This window comes from Acomys minous (genome assembly GCF_964271855.1).
Source record: "Acomys minous genome assembly, chromosome: 1".
Taxonomy (NCBI): domain Eukaryota; kingdom Metazoa; phylum Chordata; class Mammalia; order Rodentia; family Muridae; genus Acomys; species Acomys minous.
In genome coordinates, this window is record NC_140483.1 from 104,353,327 (window position 1) to 104,372,764 (window position 19,438).

Genomic DNA, 19,438 nt, shown 5'->3' on the forward strand with positions numbered 1-19,438 from the left:
TTAGGGCTATTTCTACTGATAAACATGTCATAAGATGTTTATAAGTCTCTACCATTCCACATAATTGTCCCTATTATATATAATATTAAACAATTGTTAACTTATACAACAAGGAAAAGAGAACCGCAAATCAGGTTAAGCTGTGGGGCCAGCTAAGTTGCTCACTCCCTGGCATGCCCACGCTTAATTTACATTACACATAGTTCACATTAATGACTCAGCACATTAAAACTGTTGAATGTCAAGGAACTCTGCACTTACTCTCAATGGAAAGCAAATCATCAATGCTAAATCAATGCTTGAGGCAAAAATTTACCTCATAAGTATAAACTCTGTCAGCTGTTTGACTTCTGTGTAACTGGGGTTTCACTAAGATAGACTTCACTCAAGTAATGATTCTAGAATTGATTTGATTTCTTATTAGTAAAAATCAGTAAAATGGGTACATAGATGGTGTCACCATTAAGGATGGCTAAGCATTTGGGTCATTTAGTAATATTTACTAAGGCCAGAGAGGTAAGTGCTTCTAACCCTGAGCATACATTTTGTATGTGAATGTTCAAATCTATTTTAAAATTGTAAGATAGTAATTTTTCATTAAAATTGGGTACATCATTGTACTGAAAATAAAATATTCTCTAGTTACTATGGCAATTAAAAATAATATTTTCAGTTCTATTTTTTTGCTTTGGATTTTTTTGTTCTTTTATTTGAGTCATTAGTGAATGTTTTTCTAGTGAGCTGTCTCTTTGTGAAACAATTTGGGAGTACAGATGAATCAAACATGAATAAGACATCTAAAGCTTTTCTCTTTGATGATTAAACTTGTGTACTATTTATTGTGACATTCAATATGATACTCAATATTTTATATTTAAATTTCAAAATTCCATAATGGTCATATTCATACATCCTTTGGGAAGGATGATTTTTATGTCATTTTATGCTTGCTTTATTTTCTGCTTGGTATTTCTGTCAAACTCAAAAGTGGATCATTAAAGGGAACAAACTAAGGGCATCCAAAAATACCATTTCCCCATGTTCAGTTCTACGTCAATTAACTACTATATCTCTTTCATATTATAAGTCAGTATGACTATGCCTATTCTAAGTCATGTCATATGTTCACCTATCAGTTTTGAAATAAATGATATGTGTGCTCTATTACATGCTGTAGAAAAAGCTAAGCTTTGAAAATATGAGTAAAAATGGAAAAGGCAATTTCTAGCCCTCTCCTCAATTAATCAAAGCAGCTTCATTCAACTATGAGATGGGATTTCAGAGCATTATTCTTAAAACAATTTCTTAAAACACAAGATGGCAGCTAGAACTTCCTGTTACGCTCCTAGCATTTTCAGGGATTGGCTTTCTTCTTCCCACTTTAGTGGGGGATCAATCACCAGTAAGGTCAGTTAATCAAAATACATCATTCAAACATTTCTAGAATCTCCCAAAATGGAGAGTGTTAAATATTGTGACCATTTTCATAATACTTATGCTGACTTAAAATAGCTCATTCACTTCATGCAGCCTCTCTCTTGACATAAAACAAATCTGCTATTATTCAGCGTTTCAAAGCCATGGCATTTAAACATTGCCAGTGCTTTCTGTCTTTTGATAATATAAGCAGAATAGACAGAGCTTCTCGGAGTTTTGGGTTAGCTTTGAGAATAATCATCACTTAGTGAGATTTAGAAACCAAGTTTGAAAGAAGCCTGGTAGTGTCTCTTAATTAATGGAAACCAACGTGGACTTTGGTTGTTGTTGTTGTTTGTTTTGTTTCGTTTTGTTTTGTTTTTGTTTTTTTTTTTTTGTTTTGTTTTTTTAAAATGGCCTTTTTTTAAAAATTAATTTATTCTTGTTACATCTCATTGGTTATCCCATCCTTTGTATCCTCCCATTCTTCCCTCCCTCCCATTTCCCCCTTATTCCCCTCCCCTATGACAGTTCCTGAGGGGGATTACCTCCCCCTCTATATGATCATAGGGTATCAAGTCTCTTCTTGGTAACCTGCTGTCCTTCCTCTGAGTGCCATCAGGTCTCCCCGTCCAGGGGATATGGTCAGAGGTGAGGCACCAGAGTGTGTGAGAAAGTAATATCCCACTCTCCACTCTACTGTGGAGAGTGTTCTGTCCATTGTCTAGATCTGGGTAGGGGTTTAAGGTTTACCGCCTGTATTGTCCTTGTCTGGTGCCTAGTTTGAGTGGGACCCCTGTGCCCAAATCTGCCTATCATAATGTTCTATTTGTAGGCTTCTAGGACCCTCTGGGTCCTACTACTTTGCCTTTCTCCCATGAATCTCACATCTAGAGTCCCACTAGTATGTCCTCTCTTCTGTCTCTGTTTCCTGGTAAGTGAAGGCTTTCGTGGGACATGCTCGTATGATAGTCTACATAAGCGACCCTCAAAATTCCACCAGAGAACTCCTACAGCTGATAAACACCTTCAGCAAATTGGCTGGATACAAAATTAACTCAAAAAAGTCTGTAGCCTTCCTATACACAAATGACAAACTTGCAGAGGAAGAAATTAGGAAAACTACACCCTTCTCATTAGCCACAAGTAATATCAAGTACTTAGGAGTTACTCTTACTAAACAAGTGAAGGACCTGTTTGAAAAAAATTTCAAAACCCTAAAGAAAGAGATTGAAGATGACATGAGAAGATGGAAGGATCTACCTTGCTCATGGATAGGGAGAATTAACATAATAAAAATGGCCATCCTACCAAAAGCAATCTACAGACTCAATGCAATCCCTATCAAAATACCTACACAATTTTTTAAAGACATCGTTTTGTTTTTTAAAGAAATGAAAAAGCTACTTGAAAATGAGTGCTGGCTCTTTTCAAAACAACCAAAGCCAACCAACTAGACAAACAGACAAAACTGAGAAAATGAAAAGATAATCTTTCTTGATTTTTTTTTCAAGAACAGTCATGGGTTCAGGCTAGCTCCTCAGCAGAGTGCTCCACGGCAAGCATGAAGACCTGAGGTAAATTCCTAGCTCCAGGGCATTGTGCGTCAGGGGGAGGGGATGGGGAATGTTTGAAGGTGGTTACACAGGCTACAGTGTACACAGAAATGCCTTTACATGAAAAGGGGGGTTGTTAATAATTAGATTGAAACAATAGCTGAAGTAGCTGCATAAGCACAGGCTCTACTCACACCTCCACCAAGTTACTAAGACTGAGCTTGTGGGCTCCTCTTATCTGACTGCCTTCCTCATTCTCATCAAATGAGGCCAAGTGAGCAGAGGGGCTTTCCCAGTCAGCTATTTGAGGACAGTCTGAGCCCATCTCCTGTTGGCACCTCTGAATTTGGAGGCTATGGTACCAAAGAGCACAGAATGGCTTAATTTGAACAATGTGAATGAAGAAAGGAAAGAAGTGGATGCAGAAAGAAAAGGAGAAAAGAGACTGATGAACACCAACACAGCCATTGGTGTAGTACTTAGCCGACGGTCAGTCCTAGGTAAGAATTACAGACCTGTCTGTATACTTCACAAAAATACATGGATGCAGGCACATGTCTGGGCTTGCGCTAGCACGGCATCAGTCATCCTCTGTGTCCACTCATTGTGTAAACGGTTATTGTCACTTAGTTTTGATCACAAAGGGAGACATCACAAAGTGAAATGGAGAGTATCACATGACAGAGCTTGGCTCTGTATAGACCCACAAATCAACATGTAGTGTTTCATTCTTGAACTCAACGGAAGTTGCTGGTGGCTCTATTCTAGTGCCTTTTTTTTTCACTCAAAGCATTAGAATAATTGATCAGTATACTATAAAAAGAATGAGAATATTATATGTCTTTCCCCTTGATGAGCTCTAAGGGGTTTCTGTTGCCTTTGATGTGTTTTCTCTTTGCTATTTTTGTGACTTTAAAGGCCCCCACAGCAATACAGTGCGATGAGGGAGGGCATGGTTCTAAAGGAATTATTGCCTACAGAGCCACCCAACAGTAGAAAGCTTGTGAAATTGACCCTGGGTCTCCAGGACGTAGGCGGTCCAGGCTTGCTTTAGGCACTTTGCCGGGCTGTGCTACCCATGATGGCCATGCAGCGTATGAAGAGAAGGAATCAAAAAGAGGGGCTCAGGGCCATCTTATTTTCCAACTTCAGTGGGAACAATTAACATCCGCAAGGGGAGAAAAAACTAGTTTTAATGGGGAAGGCTGAAGAGACTTAAAGAAGATGGCCGTTAGCAGCATTCCAAGCTCTACTCTATCTGAAAAACGTTATTCCGTCTTAGTCTTTGCTACTTGGCTTCTTCCTTTTCCTTAGGGAAATTTTTAACGTTTCTCTTGAGGTGGCTATTAATAACAACACGGCGAAAAATATTTTCCCAGTTCATCATCCCAACTTTCATTAAGCTACACAACCATTGCTAATGTTGAGAGAGGGAAGAAATGAGTGGATAAGAGCAGGAGGGAAAAAAATAAGGGAGGAAGAGGAGAAAGGCGGGTGTGAAGGGCAAGGATGAAGAGCTGTTCAGGAAAATGAGGCAGAGGCAGAGGAGGGAGAAGAAGATGAAGATTGAATAAGAAGAGAAGTAGGAAGGCCAGGAAGAATGTGGGGGCAGGGCAGGACCTCAAAAGTGAGCAGGAAGGAAGGGGGAAAGAAAACAAACTCAGGAGTAGTGGGGGACCTGTGTGAGGTGGGACAGCCTTGCAAATGCGGAGACTGAACAGGAAGCAGGCAAGATCTAGTGCCCACTCTTGACTCCTCCATGTCTGACAAAACTGCTGGGTGGCACTCGCTGTCTGGTTCCACTGGACAGAAACGAATTTCTGCTTTCTGCTCCTGTCGAGTCAAGGCTGCCTAGAGCCCAGTTTCCCCGGGTAGGCCCAGCCTGAGACCAGCCCATTGTCAGGCACTGTACTAGAGCCATCTCTATGTCTGCTCAGGCTGAGGCCATGCTGTAGTCTTTGGTTGTGATGGACCCTTGAACTAGCATTCTGAGTTCACAGACATCCGGAGTGTGTCCTTGTGTGGTATTCAGCGGGTCTGGTCTACTTCGGAACATAGGCATCTGTGTGCCTCTGTTTTCCACCGGAAGCCTGAGGGTACTGCAGGACAAGGCACCTATTTTCCCTCAAAGCCTCTAAACTTCCCTTAAGTGCTATCAGTGATATTTATAGGAAATAGTTATTGCGGCTCCCTTGGAGAAAGCCAGATAAAGAGAGAAAAATACTTCCAATCTGAAAACAAACTAAATTGTTCCAGCCTGGAAGAGGTAAAGGCTGAAATCAAATTCCAGGGTACTGCCCAAGAAACTGGCATTGGGTTAATCCTGGCCTCTGGCCTGTATCCTATGAAAGGATAATAGAGCCAGTAATCCCATGTCACATGCATTCAGAGAGGTGGCCTAGTCATTCTTCAGGCCCATGTGGCTGGACCCGACATTCACAAATAGCCTGTAATTTTAACTCAGGACAGCATCTCAATGTGAAGGTGAATCTGGTTACCAGGATACAGTGATAGGATTGAAAGAAGATAAAAACTTATCTTACCAACATGAACTTAAGGCTGCAATACCATCTCATGGGTCATACCATATCACTAGGAACTGATGAAGACATTTTCCTTTTGCTATAGTGCTAAATTTAAAACCCTTGCACTGAGCCATGCCTAGAGACCAGAGATACCATCTCGACCAGTCCTTTCATATTTTATGAAAAGTACAATGATAGTTCACTGTTTCTTTGCATATACACCGAAGCCAATTTGCCACACACGGACAATCCAAATAGACATTGTCCTTATGCCCTGAGCTGTCTTTGTTTTTGTTGTTCTAATACACCTGAAAGTTAATTGATAAAGTACTCCTTTACATGACAGTGGAGAGTCTGCTCCTGAAGGGTCAAAGTGATACTTCCAGGATCATATCCGAATATAAGTATATCAGATCAGCAGTGAGCATATGCCTCATAGTAGATGCACATAGCATGGCCGAGCCCTTGCTGCTCAATTATTGAATATTAATTCAGTATCAGTGCGTAGATATTTTAACCTATTATGAATTGTCAGATAGAAAGCTTTTCCTTCCATACTTGGGGTGTGGTTGGAATGGCACATAATCTCAGTCTCAGTGCACAGCATAGGCTTCCCTGGAACTAGATATGCAGCCTGGGCTGATTGTATTGGCCAGCAATTTTCTCATCTCTTCACCATAAGTGCTTGCAGCATTATACCCACACAACAGCATGCCCGACTACACATTATTACAGAAATACTACAGATACATTAGAAAGTATTTAAGAACTCAAAAGAGAAAGAAACCAGTGTTCTCATTGGTATTAAAGTCTGGAGATAAAATGATACATTTTTTTCTCTTTTTTATTTTATTTTATTTTTCCAAGATATATATTATTTTATTAATTTGTTCTTGTTACATCTCAATGGTTATCCCATCCCTTGTATCCTCCCATTCTTCCCTCCCTCCCAATTTCCCCTTATTTCCCTCCCCTATGACTGTTCCTGAGGGGGATTTCCTCCCCCTGTATATGCTCATAGGATATCAAGTCTCTTCTTGGTAACCTGCTGTCCTTCCTCTGAGTGCCACCAGGACACTAGGACAGTGGGGGAGGACATCCTATTGGGACTCTAGATAAGACAAGCATGGGAGAATGGCAAAGTAGAAGGATCCAGAGGGTCCTAGAAGCCTACAAATAGAACATTATGATAGGCAGATTTGGGCTCAGGGGTCCCGCTCAAACTAAGGCACCAGCCAAGGACAATACAGGCTGTAAACCTTAAACCCCTACCCAGATCTAGCCAATGGACAGAACACTCTCCACAGTAGAGTGGAGAGTGGGATATGACTTTCTCATGTACTCTGGTGCCTCATAAATGATACATTTTTAAATCCTGGAAAGAAGCCTCCATCTTTGTAAGTTTCTTTTGGAAAGGGACAGAGCAGGCGGAGCATGAGGTTAGCTAACTGGAGCAGCGATGCCTGGAAAGACAAGTGGGAATCCCGCTGGCCCACCGATCTCTGCCTCCTAAGAACGCAGAGTGAGTCCTACCGTTTCCACACAGGTCTTACTCATGTGAGGAAGCCCGATGTCCTAGGTACATAGTGAGGCCTGGAGTGTCATCCCATCGCAGATGTAGTACAACCACTTATTCTTTACACCACAGGACGCTACTCACACACACCTGAGTGGGCCCTCTCACCCCAGACTCCCTCTAGGAAAACAACACGTTTTATTGCCCATGAAGCATGTGTAAGCAAAGGAGGAGTCGTGTTTCATTAAAGCACTATGGAATCAAACGCAAACATTCCGTAATATTTCCACTGAACCAGAGAGAAAACTGTGGAAATGGAAATCAATGTAAATGCTCTACGACTGTCCCCAAAGTACCAAACTCACTCCTCATTAATAATGTGGAAGACAAATTTTCTATTTATAACAACATAAAAATTTTGAAGGACAGTGTGTGTAGCTTCTACATACAGCTAAAAGCCCATATCTATACAAAGCAGGCTTAAATAATCATTGATGCATAGGGTAAATACTGGTATATTACAATAAGCCATTATCAGCATCATCTTCTTAAAGATGAAGGAACTACTGCTTCTATACCTCACAAGTCAAATATACTCCTTTGTCTGGAAAATATGCTACTGATCCTGTGTTAGTATTACTTGAAACTCTTAAAGAAGATTATATACTTGAAACATTTTCTACACTAGCACTTTACTTTAAATGTATAGCAATAATGGTATGATCAAATAAATCCTATTAACGTTAAGTCTTCTTGATTTGTCTGCTTAGTTTTATGTATTTGGTTAAGTTTTTTTCTGTACATTTTGGTGTAACCATAACTAGTTCCTCTGTTGCTAAAAGTCTTTTTTTAAAAAGTTAATTTTTCAGTTCCCACAATACTCACTTAAATCTAGAGTCTATTTTATTCACCTTCAAAATCTATCCCATATTTTCAGCAGGAACTCAAAATAGAGGAAAGCAATAGCCTGCCCAACAAAACCCCACATGGACAACACCCCTACTTCCTAAACACAGGACGAGCGAGAGCAAGCCAAGGATTCGTCACTGAAAAGGGAAAGCAGCTAGTGAGATCGTCTACACAAAGATACATTTCCTCATTGTGTATAAAGGAAAATCTTTTTTTTTTTCATTTAAAGTGCACATCCTGCCCAGAAAGTAAAATGCTTTTAGAAGTCGATCAGAAACCAACCCGGATAAGCCAAACCCTGTAAGCACCAGTGATTTTATCATCTGCGTCAGCCACTTTCAATATTTATGCTGCACATGATCCTGTAGAACCTTCGTTTCTGGTCAAAAGGCTCATATTATACTTCTGTAGCCATCAGTGTTTATAGAGAGTAGAAATTTGGAAATAAAAATGTAACCAGAAAAACTCCTATGATGTCATTCCCTCCCTGTATCCCACTCCATGTTATCTATCAAGAATGAGCCAAATGTTTTGCGTATCATTCATACTGCAATATATAATTTGATATGTAGCATGACAATTCGTTTTTTGGGTTTTTTTTTTGCTCACCCTTGAAGCTCTGGATAACACAGACAAAGAGAACCATGCAGGAAAATCAGACACAAAATTGGCGACAGAAAGCTAATTCAGATTTGCCTATATCGGCAGCCACAGTGAAAAACTATGACTTTGCCTTCATTTTAAGCAAACGCTTCATAAGCTCTGAGGCAAGGTAATATATATATTTCAGAGCCTGTCCTCTGTGGTCCAGGCCTGTCCGAAAAGACAATAGTATTCCCCAAAGACTAACACCATTTTATGGCATCCCATAGGAAGAAGAAATACATCTGCCTACCCAAGAAGTTGGGAAGGACTCTTCCATTACCTACACAGCCATGTTTTGTTCTGTCCTACCAAAGCAGCGAAGAAAATGAGTCGGGTATGCGCTCCACCCTTTCTGGCTACACAGGTGACCTAGGGCCAAGCGCTCTTACCTTTGCAGCCACCGACGAGTTAGGTTTCTCCAGCAAGTCCCAGAGTTTCTTCCTTTTTTCCGGGCAGCAGGTATTGTCAAACTCCTCCCCCTCGCGCTCGCGCATGGTCTCCGCCTCCCGCCTCAGCTCTTCATTCATCTGCTCTTTCTTCTGATGGTATCTGGCTTGGCAGCAGGATTCTAGGTAGATCTCATCGATGCCCCAGTAATCTAACTCTTGGCCAAAGGAGAGCGCACACATTTCTTCCATCATGTGGAGCTTCCCTGTCCGGTAGAAGTTCAGGATCGATGTGAAGGCTCCAGGATGCCTGTCGAAGAAATACTCATTCTCGCTGAGATTGTAATCATCGCACACCTCCAGGAGACTCTCGTGCGTGTTACAGTCTCGAAGCTTCCCCAGGCGTGTCCTGGGTAGTCTATCCAGAGTTCTCCATAGGACTTCGTGGTTAAGGCCCCCCACGTTGATCTTAACTCTCCGAGAGCATGTTTTGCTTCGAATAATGTCCACAGGTTCAGGAGGAAGAGAGAGTGTTGACCTGGACGTCTTCCTGTTCAAGCCAAGTGGAGCCTTCTCTGCCATCTTGAATTGGACAGAGCCACAGACCCAGGGTCCTTGAAAATGAGGTCAGCTGAAGCAGGATTCCTCCGGAGCAGGCATCTCCACGTCAGCTGGAAGAAAAGCAGCAGATTTTGGTTATTCACATTTCTCCTACAGCACTGCCTGTCCTACTGGGTCAATCAACTGTCAAAGAAGGCAAATTATTAATGGTCATTTTTTGTGTGTGTGCAGATATAAGTCTATGGTGTAGGAGACAGGAAAGTTTGGAATCGCCATAATTAAGTTCACAGAGGAAGCTGTGTGCTCATTTGTACACATCTGTAAGTGGACAAGACCCAATCGTGTCACCCGGTCCTCTTTCTCAAGCTGCTGAAAAGTGCAGGTGGGGATGAAGGTATCAAAGATATAGTCCTGGCCTCTGCCTCCAACCTGTTCAGTCAGGTCCTGTTCTCAACACCCACTTGAGTTGATGGCCTTCCTCAGTCCCCTACCTACCCTGGCCATGCAAGCCAAAGTCTGAGAGCTCCTGATCCTTGCATCTTCTTGGAACTATAGAGTCCAACCACTTACACCTCCCAGATACTGTTTGCTCCTTCTGCCTTTACGCCCAGTCCCCAGCACCAACGCATTGAGCTAAACTCCCAGCCTTCCTTGTATGTGTTGCTCCAAAACCACTAAAACTGGTCCAGCCTCTCATGTTGACCATCTGAAAACCATCACACAGCTACGAAAGCCACCTGCTAAGATACAGATCTGACCTCATCACGGATATCTTAAACCTTCAAAGGCTCTTTGCTACTGTCAGCCCTACAAGATCCTCTCTGTCTTACCTTTAATTGCAAATCACTGTCTAGAAACCATTTCTTATCTACAGGAGACACGACTCAAGAGACTTTGTGGATTTTGAGAACCTAGAAATGTGTGTAAGTGTTGGGGGGGCTGGGTGAACAGAGAAAATGGTAGCTATATCATGCTATGGTTTTCACATATGTATACATATTTTTTGAATTTTTCTTTTAAAATAAAGTTCAGTACTAGGTTAATAATAGTAGCTAATAGTTATATAGGACAATTGTAACAATATACTATTGTAACAGTTATTTCAAACTAAGGAATTGTTCATTTCTATACATTTCCATGTAAAACTTTAGGACCTTGTTTGACCATGGTTAACTCAAATCACAGAAAGTGAAGGAGAGGATAAAGAGGACTTTCGTGTTGCAACAACCCCATAGTGCACACACCACTGTTTTAGTACTTGGCATGTCCATAGTGGATCCTAGTGGGACTTCCACCTTTTCCTTTTCCTTTTGCTCAATCACTGCTTGTCCTTCAAGACTTGAGGCAGATGTTACCTCCTCCCGACGGCCTTCCGTGGCGTGCCCCTCTGAGATCAAGAAGCTGTGTCTCTTGTCTTTCACTGTCTTACTCTAACAATATCTTCCCACAATGTAGTGCAGGCTTCCAAGGACAAGCCCATCCTTCTTGACTTTTATGCCCATAGCACTGAGCACTGTGCTTATGCACTGGAGAGGTTGAATATATTTAAATGAGTCAATTCTTTGTTTTGCATAAAGCAACTAACACTCAGAAAAAAATGTATAGATGAAGTTGTTGGGATTGTTTGCCTAAAACACACCCATGAGTAATGCTGTACAGAGCTACAGAGCGTGTGTGTGTGTGTGTGTGTGTGTGTGTGTGTGTGTGTGTGTGTATGTGTGTGTGTGTGTGTTCTTTTGCTCCTTCACATTTCTTTCCCATCAGGTACTACCTGTTTACATATCTAGAATTCTTCCCCTCTTGGTCTCTATTGTCATCTGAAGCAGCAGGAATCCTCCTGGTCCTTATTTTCTGAGCACTTTGGCAAGAAATCACAGAGCTTTGGACAACCAGTGCACAGAACACTTTTACATGTAAAACATCATGTTTCACAGTCAGTGGCTGAGACTAAAGTGATGAACTCTTAGATCCCAGAGGCCCTTACAACTAGAACTTTCTTGTAAGATGCACAGTGATTTCTGCAAGCCCTAGGATTCACCATCTGTAAGTTAAATTTATTTCTCCATCTGGTGGCCAAGAATCTTCTCAAATGAATATAAGATTTGTTCCTGAAGAAAAAGTAGAGGGACTATGGAAGGGGTATTTTAGACATGGGCAGCAAATATATTTGAATTGAGAGTTTTTCAGATACACAGTTCTAGGAATATTTTAAGCATAAACACACACATTTCCCTCATATCTGACAAAAAAGTCCATTTTTACAAAAGTAAAAAAGGATTATAATTATCACTAGAGTTGTTTGAGATTGAACTCCTCATTTATGAAAACAAGAATAATATTTCATCAGTAAGGGGTGGCATCAAATGAGTAATTGAGACGGTATGTACAAAGACCTCACTCCAACTAAACACATCTTAATAAAAATAAAAATATTCACAGATCTTCCAAAGGTTTGGTTTTCAACCACTGGCAGAAAATGAATAATAAAAAAGCAAAGTCATGTTTATTAAATAAATGCTAGTAGTAACCAAAAGCAACTTGGAGAAGGAAGAGCTTATTTGGAGTATACCCCACATCATAGCCCATCACTGAGGGGAACCAGGATAAGAACTTGAACAGAAACCTGGAGGAAGGGACTGAAGCAAGGACCGTGAGACAGAGCTGTTCACTGACTGCTCATCGATTGCTGTTCAGCTGGCTTCCTTATACAACCCAGGGCCACTTGACCAGGGAGGTGGTATCCACAGTCAGGTAGGCCCTCCTGCATCAATCAGGAATGAAGAATATCCCCAGAAGGCATGCCCGTAGGCCCATCTGATGGAGATTACTCTTCAACTCAGAGTTTCTCTTCCTGTGTCCAATTTGCAACCATGAGCAGTCACCATAAGCACAAACAAACATAAAATGCATCCACTCTTTTTGGATTATCATACCTTCTGCCTCAGATTAAAAAATGTTTTAATTTAAAAAATGTTGCCTCAATGATGAGGACCCTGATAAAGAGGGAGAGATCCTCAACATGACTGTGATAGAAACATTTCACATCTATGATCAAGGGTAGAATGAGACCTGTCACCTTGTAACTTTATTACCAACAGTAAATGCTGTGTCAGAGTCACTCATAGGACACCACTGATCTTCAGTGGTTTTGTCCCATGACTTACACAGGATTTTCCTTTTCAAAGGCTATCTATCCCAAGTGAAAAGCGAAGAGGGCTCAGAAGGCTTAGATTTCAAAATATCTTCTTCACTGATCAAGAACGTTCTATTATAAGAAATCCAGTGTTGGTTACAGATCCCACAAATAAAAGACAGACTGAAATCCAATGCCTTCTTTTTCAAAGTGAAGAGAGTGGCCAGGGTGAGAGGTGCCCTGTTGATTCGATTTCCTTAAGTATTAACATCGTCTGCTGTGGCTCTTGTTACTGTGGTAAAATTTCTTCGTTCACCCTTGGCACAATGTTCTGCTCATTTCTTGATAAACAAAGACATCAGTTATTGAGTAGCTAAATAACTACTGTTCTTTTCTGTTCAGAGTCAGAAAAGCTTTCAGAATGAAGCAGTCAGTCATCCAGCACAGCTGCCCCGATTCCAGGACCTTGGAAAGTCATTGCCCATTGCGTCTACAAGCTGGAGGCTCTCTCCTCTTGCCTCTCCTCTTTGGCTTTCTCCTTCTACCGTCTCCACTGCCCTACAAATTATACATCTTGATTCCATTCCTTCCCCTAATCTTTCTGTAAGTCCACTATGTCACTCCATTCTCACAACCCGGGAAACAACCACAAAACCAGAGAATATTATTTTCACATTTGCACTGCTTTTCAAAGTTGTATTTCTATCTTCATTTAATATAACAACCTCCCAAGATAAAGCTATCACATCTTGTTTTGGAGGAAAACAAAAAAAAATATGCGTACCATCCTGACTGATGTCATTCTCAGATGCTGGAGACTGAGCCCCCGGTAAGGAACCCCTTAGCATTGAGCTACCTGCCTCTGACAAGGTGTCACTGATCTACTCTCAGACTCCTAAACTTGATCTCAAGCAGCCTTCCTGAATCAGCCTCTTGAACAACTGGGACTACAGGCACCTGCTGCTGATGCTGCTGTCCCAAGTTGCCTTCCATGCAATGGTGTCCCTGGGTCATAGCGTCTACTTCCACGAGGGCAGAGCGTTTTACATTTGTCCTTTTCTGATTTACTGTGGTCTCCTTGTCCACAGAACAATGAGATTTCCACACCTATGACTTTCTCACTTTTTATAGCACTCCGTTGCTCTTTTCTTGTTGCTGTGATTCTGTGGCATTTTCCACCATCCCTTCAGTCTCCATTATTTACTTTAAACAGAAATAAACTCACACCATCTCCAAATCAGTGAAAACTTTTTCCCTGATCCAGCTTCCTAATAGGAGGTTTGCAAATTTCACTTTAAGAGCCCTTCAATTTTTATCATGGCTTGGACAATACTACATTCTGAATACCATGAAAGTTTCATTCACTTTATTTAGTGAGTGGTTCGTTTTCTATACTGTAACATTTTCACATTTAATCTATCTTCTTTTCTTCCGTGTTAACTTTCCTTCTAATAATGAACCTGTTGGTTTCCTCTGGCTTAGGAATCGTGTCTTAGCACCCCAAAGTGTTTATAAAATTTATGTTTTTAATTTTAGTAATGAAAGTGCGTACATTACTGTGTTTTCTCACATATAATTTTATGTTAGATTATGTCTACCCTAATGGTTTTACCCCATAAAAATTAATCACATAATTCAACTTGTATATAAATCAAATATCAAATGTAGTGATTCAATGCTTAAACTATAGGTATTATATATACATGTGTATATATGTAAATGGTCAATTACATATATATATAGCTGTATATATATATATATATATATATATGTATCTGTATATATATATATTTTATATTGCAGTGAATATTCTCTTTTGGCAGTTGATATTTTGTCCTGGCTGAATCGAGTGAACGTAACGCCTGCAGCAGATCAGTCGGCCAGCACAAATGTACTCAAATCCCTTCATTAGTCTAAGAAGAGAGCGACTCTTTAAACAGTAAACAGACACAAACACTGGAGCTTGCACAGCTGCACGCTGCTCCCGGCAGCAGTGTGGAATTATGCTGCCACCCATTCAGGGCCAAAGATGACAAAACACAACTTTCTGATCATGGCATCATAATTACAGCTTCAGGCTCCAGGTTTGAGGAGAAGATTTTCTTTCTTTCTTTCTTTCTTTCTTTCTTTCTTTCTTTCTCTCTCTCTCTCTCTTTCTTTCTTTCTTTCTCTCTTTCCTTCTTTTTCTTCTGAAGACTAAAAAATACTAGTATTATGTCATGCACTTGACACTTCCTTGGTGTAACCAGGCAGGCTAAGTCATGTGTGTGATTCTGTGAACCCAAAAAACAAAGGTTTCTAAAAGGCTCAGCGATGCCTCATTTCAGTTTTGTGTGGCTGGTCCATCCTGGCCTGGTATTTGCAAGCAAACAGCTTGGACACCTTTAAATCTTGAGGCCCCATATCTAGCTATGCAGTTGTTTGTTAAAATTTCATGTATGGGTCAAGGAGTAGATTTTTTTGTAATGCTATTTCAGAAAGCCACAAAGATTATCTATGGTTGATATCTGGAGAGAAAGACAAAATAACTGCTAGATGACAAAGATATCATTTTTTAAAATCCACTTCCTGATAAAAATTTTTCAAACAACCCCCCAAAAAGTGAAAACAAAATGTAAAATGATCAACAACTTAAAAATCCACCAAACTTTCACTTTAATCAGATTTTTCAAAATGTATGTATGTATGTATGTATGTATGTATGTATGTATGTATATGTGTGTGTGTGTGTGTGTGTGTGTGCGCGCGCGCGCGCACTGGTGTTTTGCCTGCATGTGTGTCTATATGAGGGTGTCAGATTTTGGAGTTACAAACAGTTGTGAGCGGCCATGTGGGCACTGGGAATTGAACCCAGGTCCTCTGAAAGAGCAGTCATTGCTCTTAACCACTAAGTCATCTCTCCAGCCCCTCCATCAAACTTCTTTGTCAAGACACCATTTTAAATAGAGCTCCAGGGCCTTTCAAGGATTCTAAAACAACTGAACAAACAAGGATTATGTTGGGACTTAGAAATACCACTAAATCCCATACTGTCTGTGCCTTTTCAGCAAGTCAGGATCTAGTAAGAGTGGAGATGCTGCTGTTGCCTGTGTTCAGGGTACCGTCTCTCTTCTGCAATCAAAGGCCACTTATAGCGATATGACCCTCAGTTTTAGCACAACTATTTACTTGTTAGTTTTTTTTAAACCCTAGAACTTTTATCCTTGATACAACTGATGCTTTTTTTAGATGTACTCAAATAGCTCCCCAAGCTTTACCTTCTGTGGTCACAGGATGCACTGTGCTGCAGTGAGAAGGGGAAAGACACGTATTAAAGAAGATGTAATAGGAGCATTCTTCAATAACACAGACGTCCCGGGTTTATAAATAAACTATTTTATTTAGACACCATTTTCTTCACCAGAATACAAAATTACTTAAAGAATTAGACCATGTATGTGTGTGTGTGTGTGTGTGTGTGTGTGTGTGTGTGTGTGTGTGTGTGTGTTTGCTATAATTAGACCATTAAGGCTCTAGACTTACATTTAGACCAATGGGTTTTTTAATGCATCTTGTAAAAATATTTCTTTTATTTTTTAGGTTATAGAATAATTATCTCCCTTTTTCCTTTCTCCCCTCCAACCCTTCCCATATATACTTCCCTGATCTCTTTTGGATTCATGGCCTCTTTCTTTTCACTAATTTTTTTATACATCACAAAGCTTAGCTTTCAAAGTAGCAGCCAGGCATTCAGAGTGGGAGCTTCATATGATGGAGAATGTGTCCTAATGTTGGGACCTGGGATGTGATATTTCACATGTCTCTTTTTATAAAAATCTTCCCAGAGTTATGATGGAATAAAGGGGAAAAACAGAGATTAAAAAATGGTGAGAGAAATACAGAAAGCAACCAACAGAGATACTCAGGGGCCACACCACTCATTGAAAGCAAAATCACAACTAGGGTTCTGTCTAGATGGTGCAGTCTGCTCCCTGGATGATTGGTTTGCATTCCTTACTCCATTTGGATGTTTGGCATAGAGCAAAGTTAGTCTCCGTGAAACCAAATTAAAAAACATTTATGAAATTTGGATAGAATTTGAACGTGCTGTTAGGCTCCTTCTAATAGCTCTAAATCACATCATGATGAACCTCAAACATTCAGGAATATGATTTGTGCATAAGTGATATTCCTCAGTTGGGCCATGTGAATAATAGACACACATTTCCAGGTTATGTTTGCATTTCTATTTTCCTAGAGTCCAGCACACGGCAGCCAATATAGCTCTCTTAAGGCCCCAAATACTAGAGACTGGGCTCTATAACACAATCTTTTTCCAATTGTGTGTGTGTGTGTGTGTGTGTGTGTGTGTGTGTGTGTGTGTGTACACTCTTGGAGGCCAGAGGGTGTTAGATCCTCTGAGGCTGGAATTACAGCACTTTGTGACTCGTCCTACATCGTTGCTAGGAAGAACAGTGAATGTTCTTCAGCAAGAAGCCTTCTCTCCCTACTTACAAACATGAACCTTACACCACGCTTTCATGCATGTCTGTGCCTGTGTACCAGAACAAAGAATGTGGAAGAAGAGAGCTTAGATATGTGCCCCCCCTTTTTTTTAACTTTTAATCCTGGGCTCCAATAAAGTCACATGACCTAACTGACATCACCTGGTATCTTTCAAGCTTGAACTAGAATCCAGAACTGCCCGTGCCAAGACAAGTCTTTTTCTATCACATGCTACCACATTGTCCTTTGCCTCTGACCTACTAGTGGGAGTCTTGAAGGGCTGCTCAAATGTCAAAATATTGACTCAAGAAACCCAGCCTGACTTTTATATATTGTTCATTTAATGGAAGGGACATGGCTTGAACTGACAGAGAGGGGTCCAAATGACAGAATCTGTTTCCCCTGCTTTGCACTCCCATCTTTATGATGACTGCCTTCTCCTGCTCCGGACTTCCCCAAGTGGCTCTGTTTACTTCAGACCTAGCTACCAAGAGTTCTGGGTCCTTTCTTGTCACGAGTGCTTCTCATGTTTCCAAGCTTTCAGAGTAAAGACGAAGTCCACAGCTCTTGATCTCCTTTTAGCTCTGTGCTTCTTCTACTTCTCTGTCCACTTGCTGCGCTCTCCATAGTCCTGAAGTCTTCTGTCCTTCATGTCTCCGTGTAACCCTCTCTCTGGCACCAAAACTTTGTACAGAATTTGCCCCCATCTTTACCTCCAGACATCAAGCTACAAGTGATACCTGAGGTCCCTCTGGCCTCCTTAACTATACAGTAATTTTCCCATTCTAACACTTCTTAGAGCCAGGCACCATTCACCTGTAACCACAGTGGTTTCTACATTGAATTTTGTATCCAGTTATTTAGAAGTCATTTCCCTTCATTCCAGATACCTCACATTATCTGTCATTTCTCTAATACAATATGACTTCCTGTATGAAAGGCGTTTCTTCACATTCTCTTTCTGACAGACCATTACTCATTATTCAGGATCAAAACAAATATCTTCTCCAGAAAGAAGCTCCCACCTCGGCGAGTCATCAGTTTGACTTGCCTATTATGATGCTTTTCCCGTATCGTTCTGTAGATCACCTAGAGTGCTTTCTTCATCTGTCTGCAAATATTTATGAGGAACTACACCTGTTTAAGGCTACCACTGGTGAGATCATGGAACTTACAATTTAGCAAAGGTAAACAGACATGGCACAAAACACAAAAACAACAACACAAAGGTAAACAACGCACTGTTACTATGCCTCCACACTCAGGAAAACAGCAGTCATAGTCAGAAGCCTTCCTTCCTTTCTTTATTCTTTTCTCCCTCCCTCCCTCCTCCCACACATCTCTCCTTCCCTTCTCTCTTTCAGTCTCCTCCCTCTCTTCCTCACCTCCCTCCCTCCCTCCCTCCCTCCCTCCCTCCCTTCCCTCCCTTTCCTTTCTTTCTTCCCCTCCTCTTCTTTCTCTTCCATCTGATCACCCTCTGCTCTGCCTTCCAGCCCTCCCTCCTTTCCACCTTTCTGGTGAAAAGTCAACGTATTCTAGATTCTACTACAGGAAGAAAATCGTATTAATGGACAACATTTAAACAATCAGAACTCATCAGAATTACGTGTCTGCTTGGTTTTATTTATTTATTTATTTATTTATTTATTTATTTATTTATTTATTTATCACTCCTAGGTAGTAAAAGAAAGAGGTCCCTGAAGTATAGATGCTACTGTCTCTCCATCCCTTGTAAATAACATTTTCTATCCATTCTCATCATCAGGGCAGGCCATTAAGTGTAATTTTTAACCATCTGTCTATATGCAACAGTGTTTAAATATTTCTTTCCTTATCCCTGACCCCTGTCTTCATATGCCATGTGTTTGTGTTGTACAAAGCTAAGGTTCTACAATAATTACAAATAGTGAGTGGGAAGGATAGAAGGAAGATGAACAGATGACCTGCTAACATCTACGGACCTTGAGGTGTTTAATTACTGCCAATAACAACATTTAGTGCAATCTGATAAGAAAATATGAAAGCATTTGATAATTAGAAGATGAACTCATCAATTCCAATCAACAGTTTCTAAAATAAAAATGTGAAAATTAGGGACCACAGATGGATTGACTGCAGCCCTGAGTTCATGTGATGGGTACCAGATGATACAGTCTTGAAATAAATAATTTCAGAAACAGTGTGGAAAAAAAAACTATGGCAAGAACAGCAAATCGGGGATTTCTGTGTTATACTAGGAAAAATATTCAGAAGTAAATGAAAGGAGGAATGTGATTAAAGGGTGGTGGGTTATGGATGCTTGTCTT

The 19,438-nt window shown here is 40.6% G+C and overlaps 1 protein-coding gene across 1 annotated transcript in view; it reads right to left on the reverse strand.

Annotated features, from left to right (window-relative positions):
- The window catches only part of KCNB2 (potassium voltage-gated channel subfamily B member 2), a 361,315-nt gene extending 351,695 nt beyond the window's left edge, over positions 1-9,620 (reverse strand). The window contains exon 1 of the mRNA XM_084786768.1: positions 8,957-9,620. Coding sequence (XP_084642894.1) covers positions 8,957-9,535 — 579 coding nt within the window. The 5' untranslated portion in view covers positions 9,536-9,620. The remainder of the gene's footprint in view (positions 1-8,956) is intronic.
- Between the last annotated feature and the right edge of the window lie 9,818 nt (positions 9,621-19,438).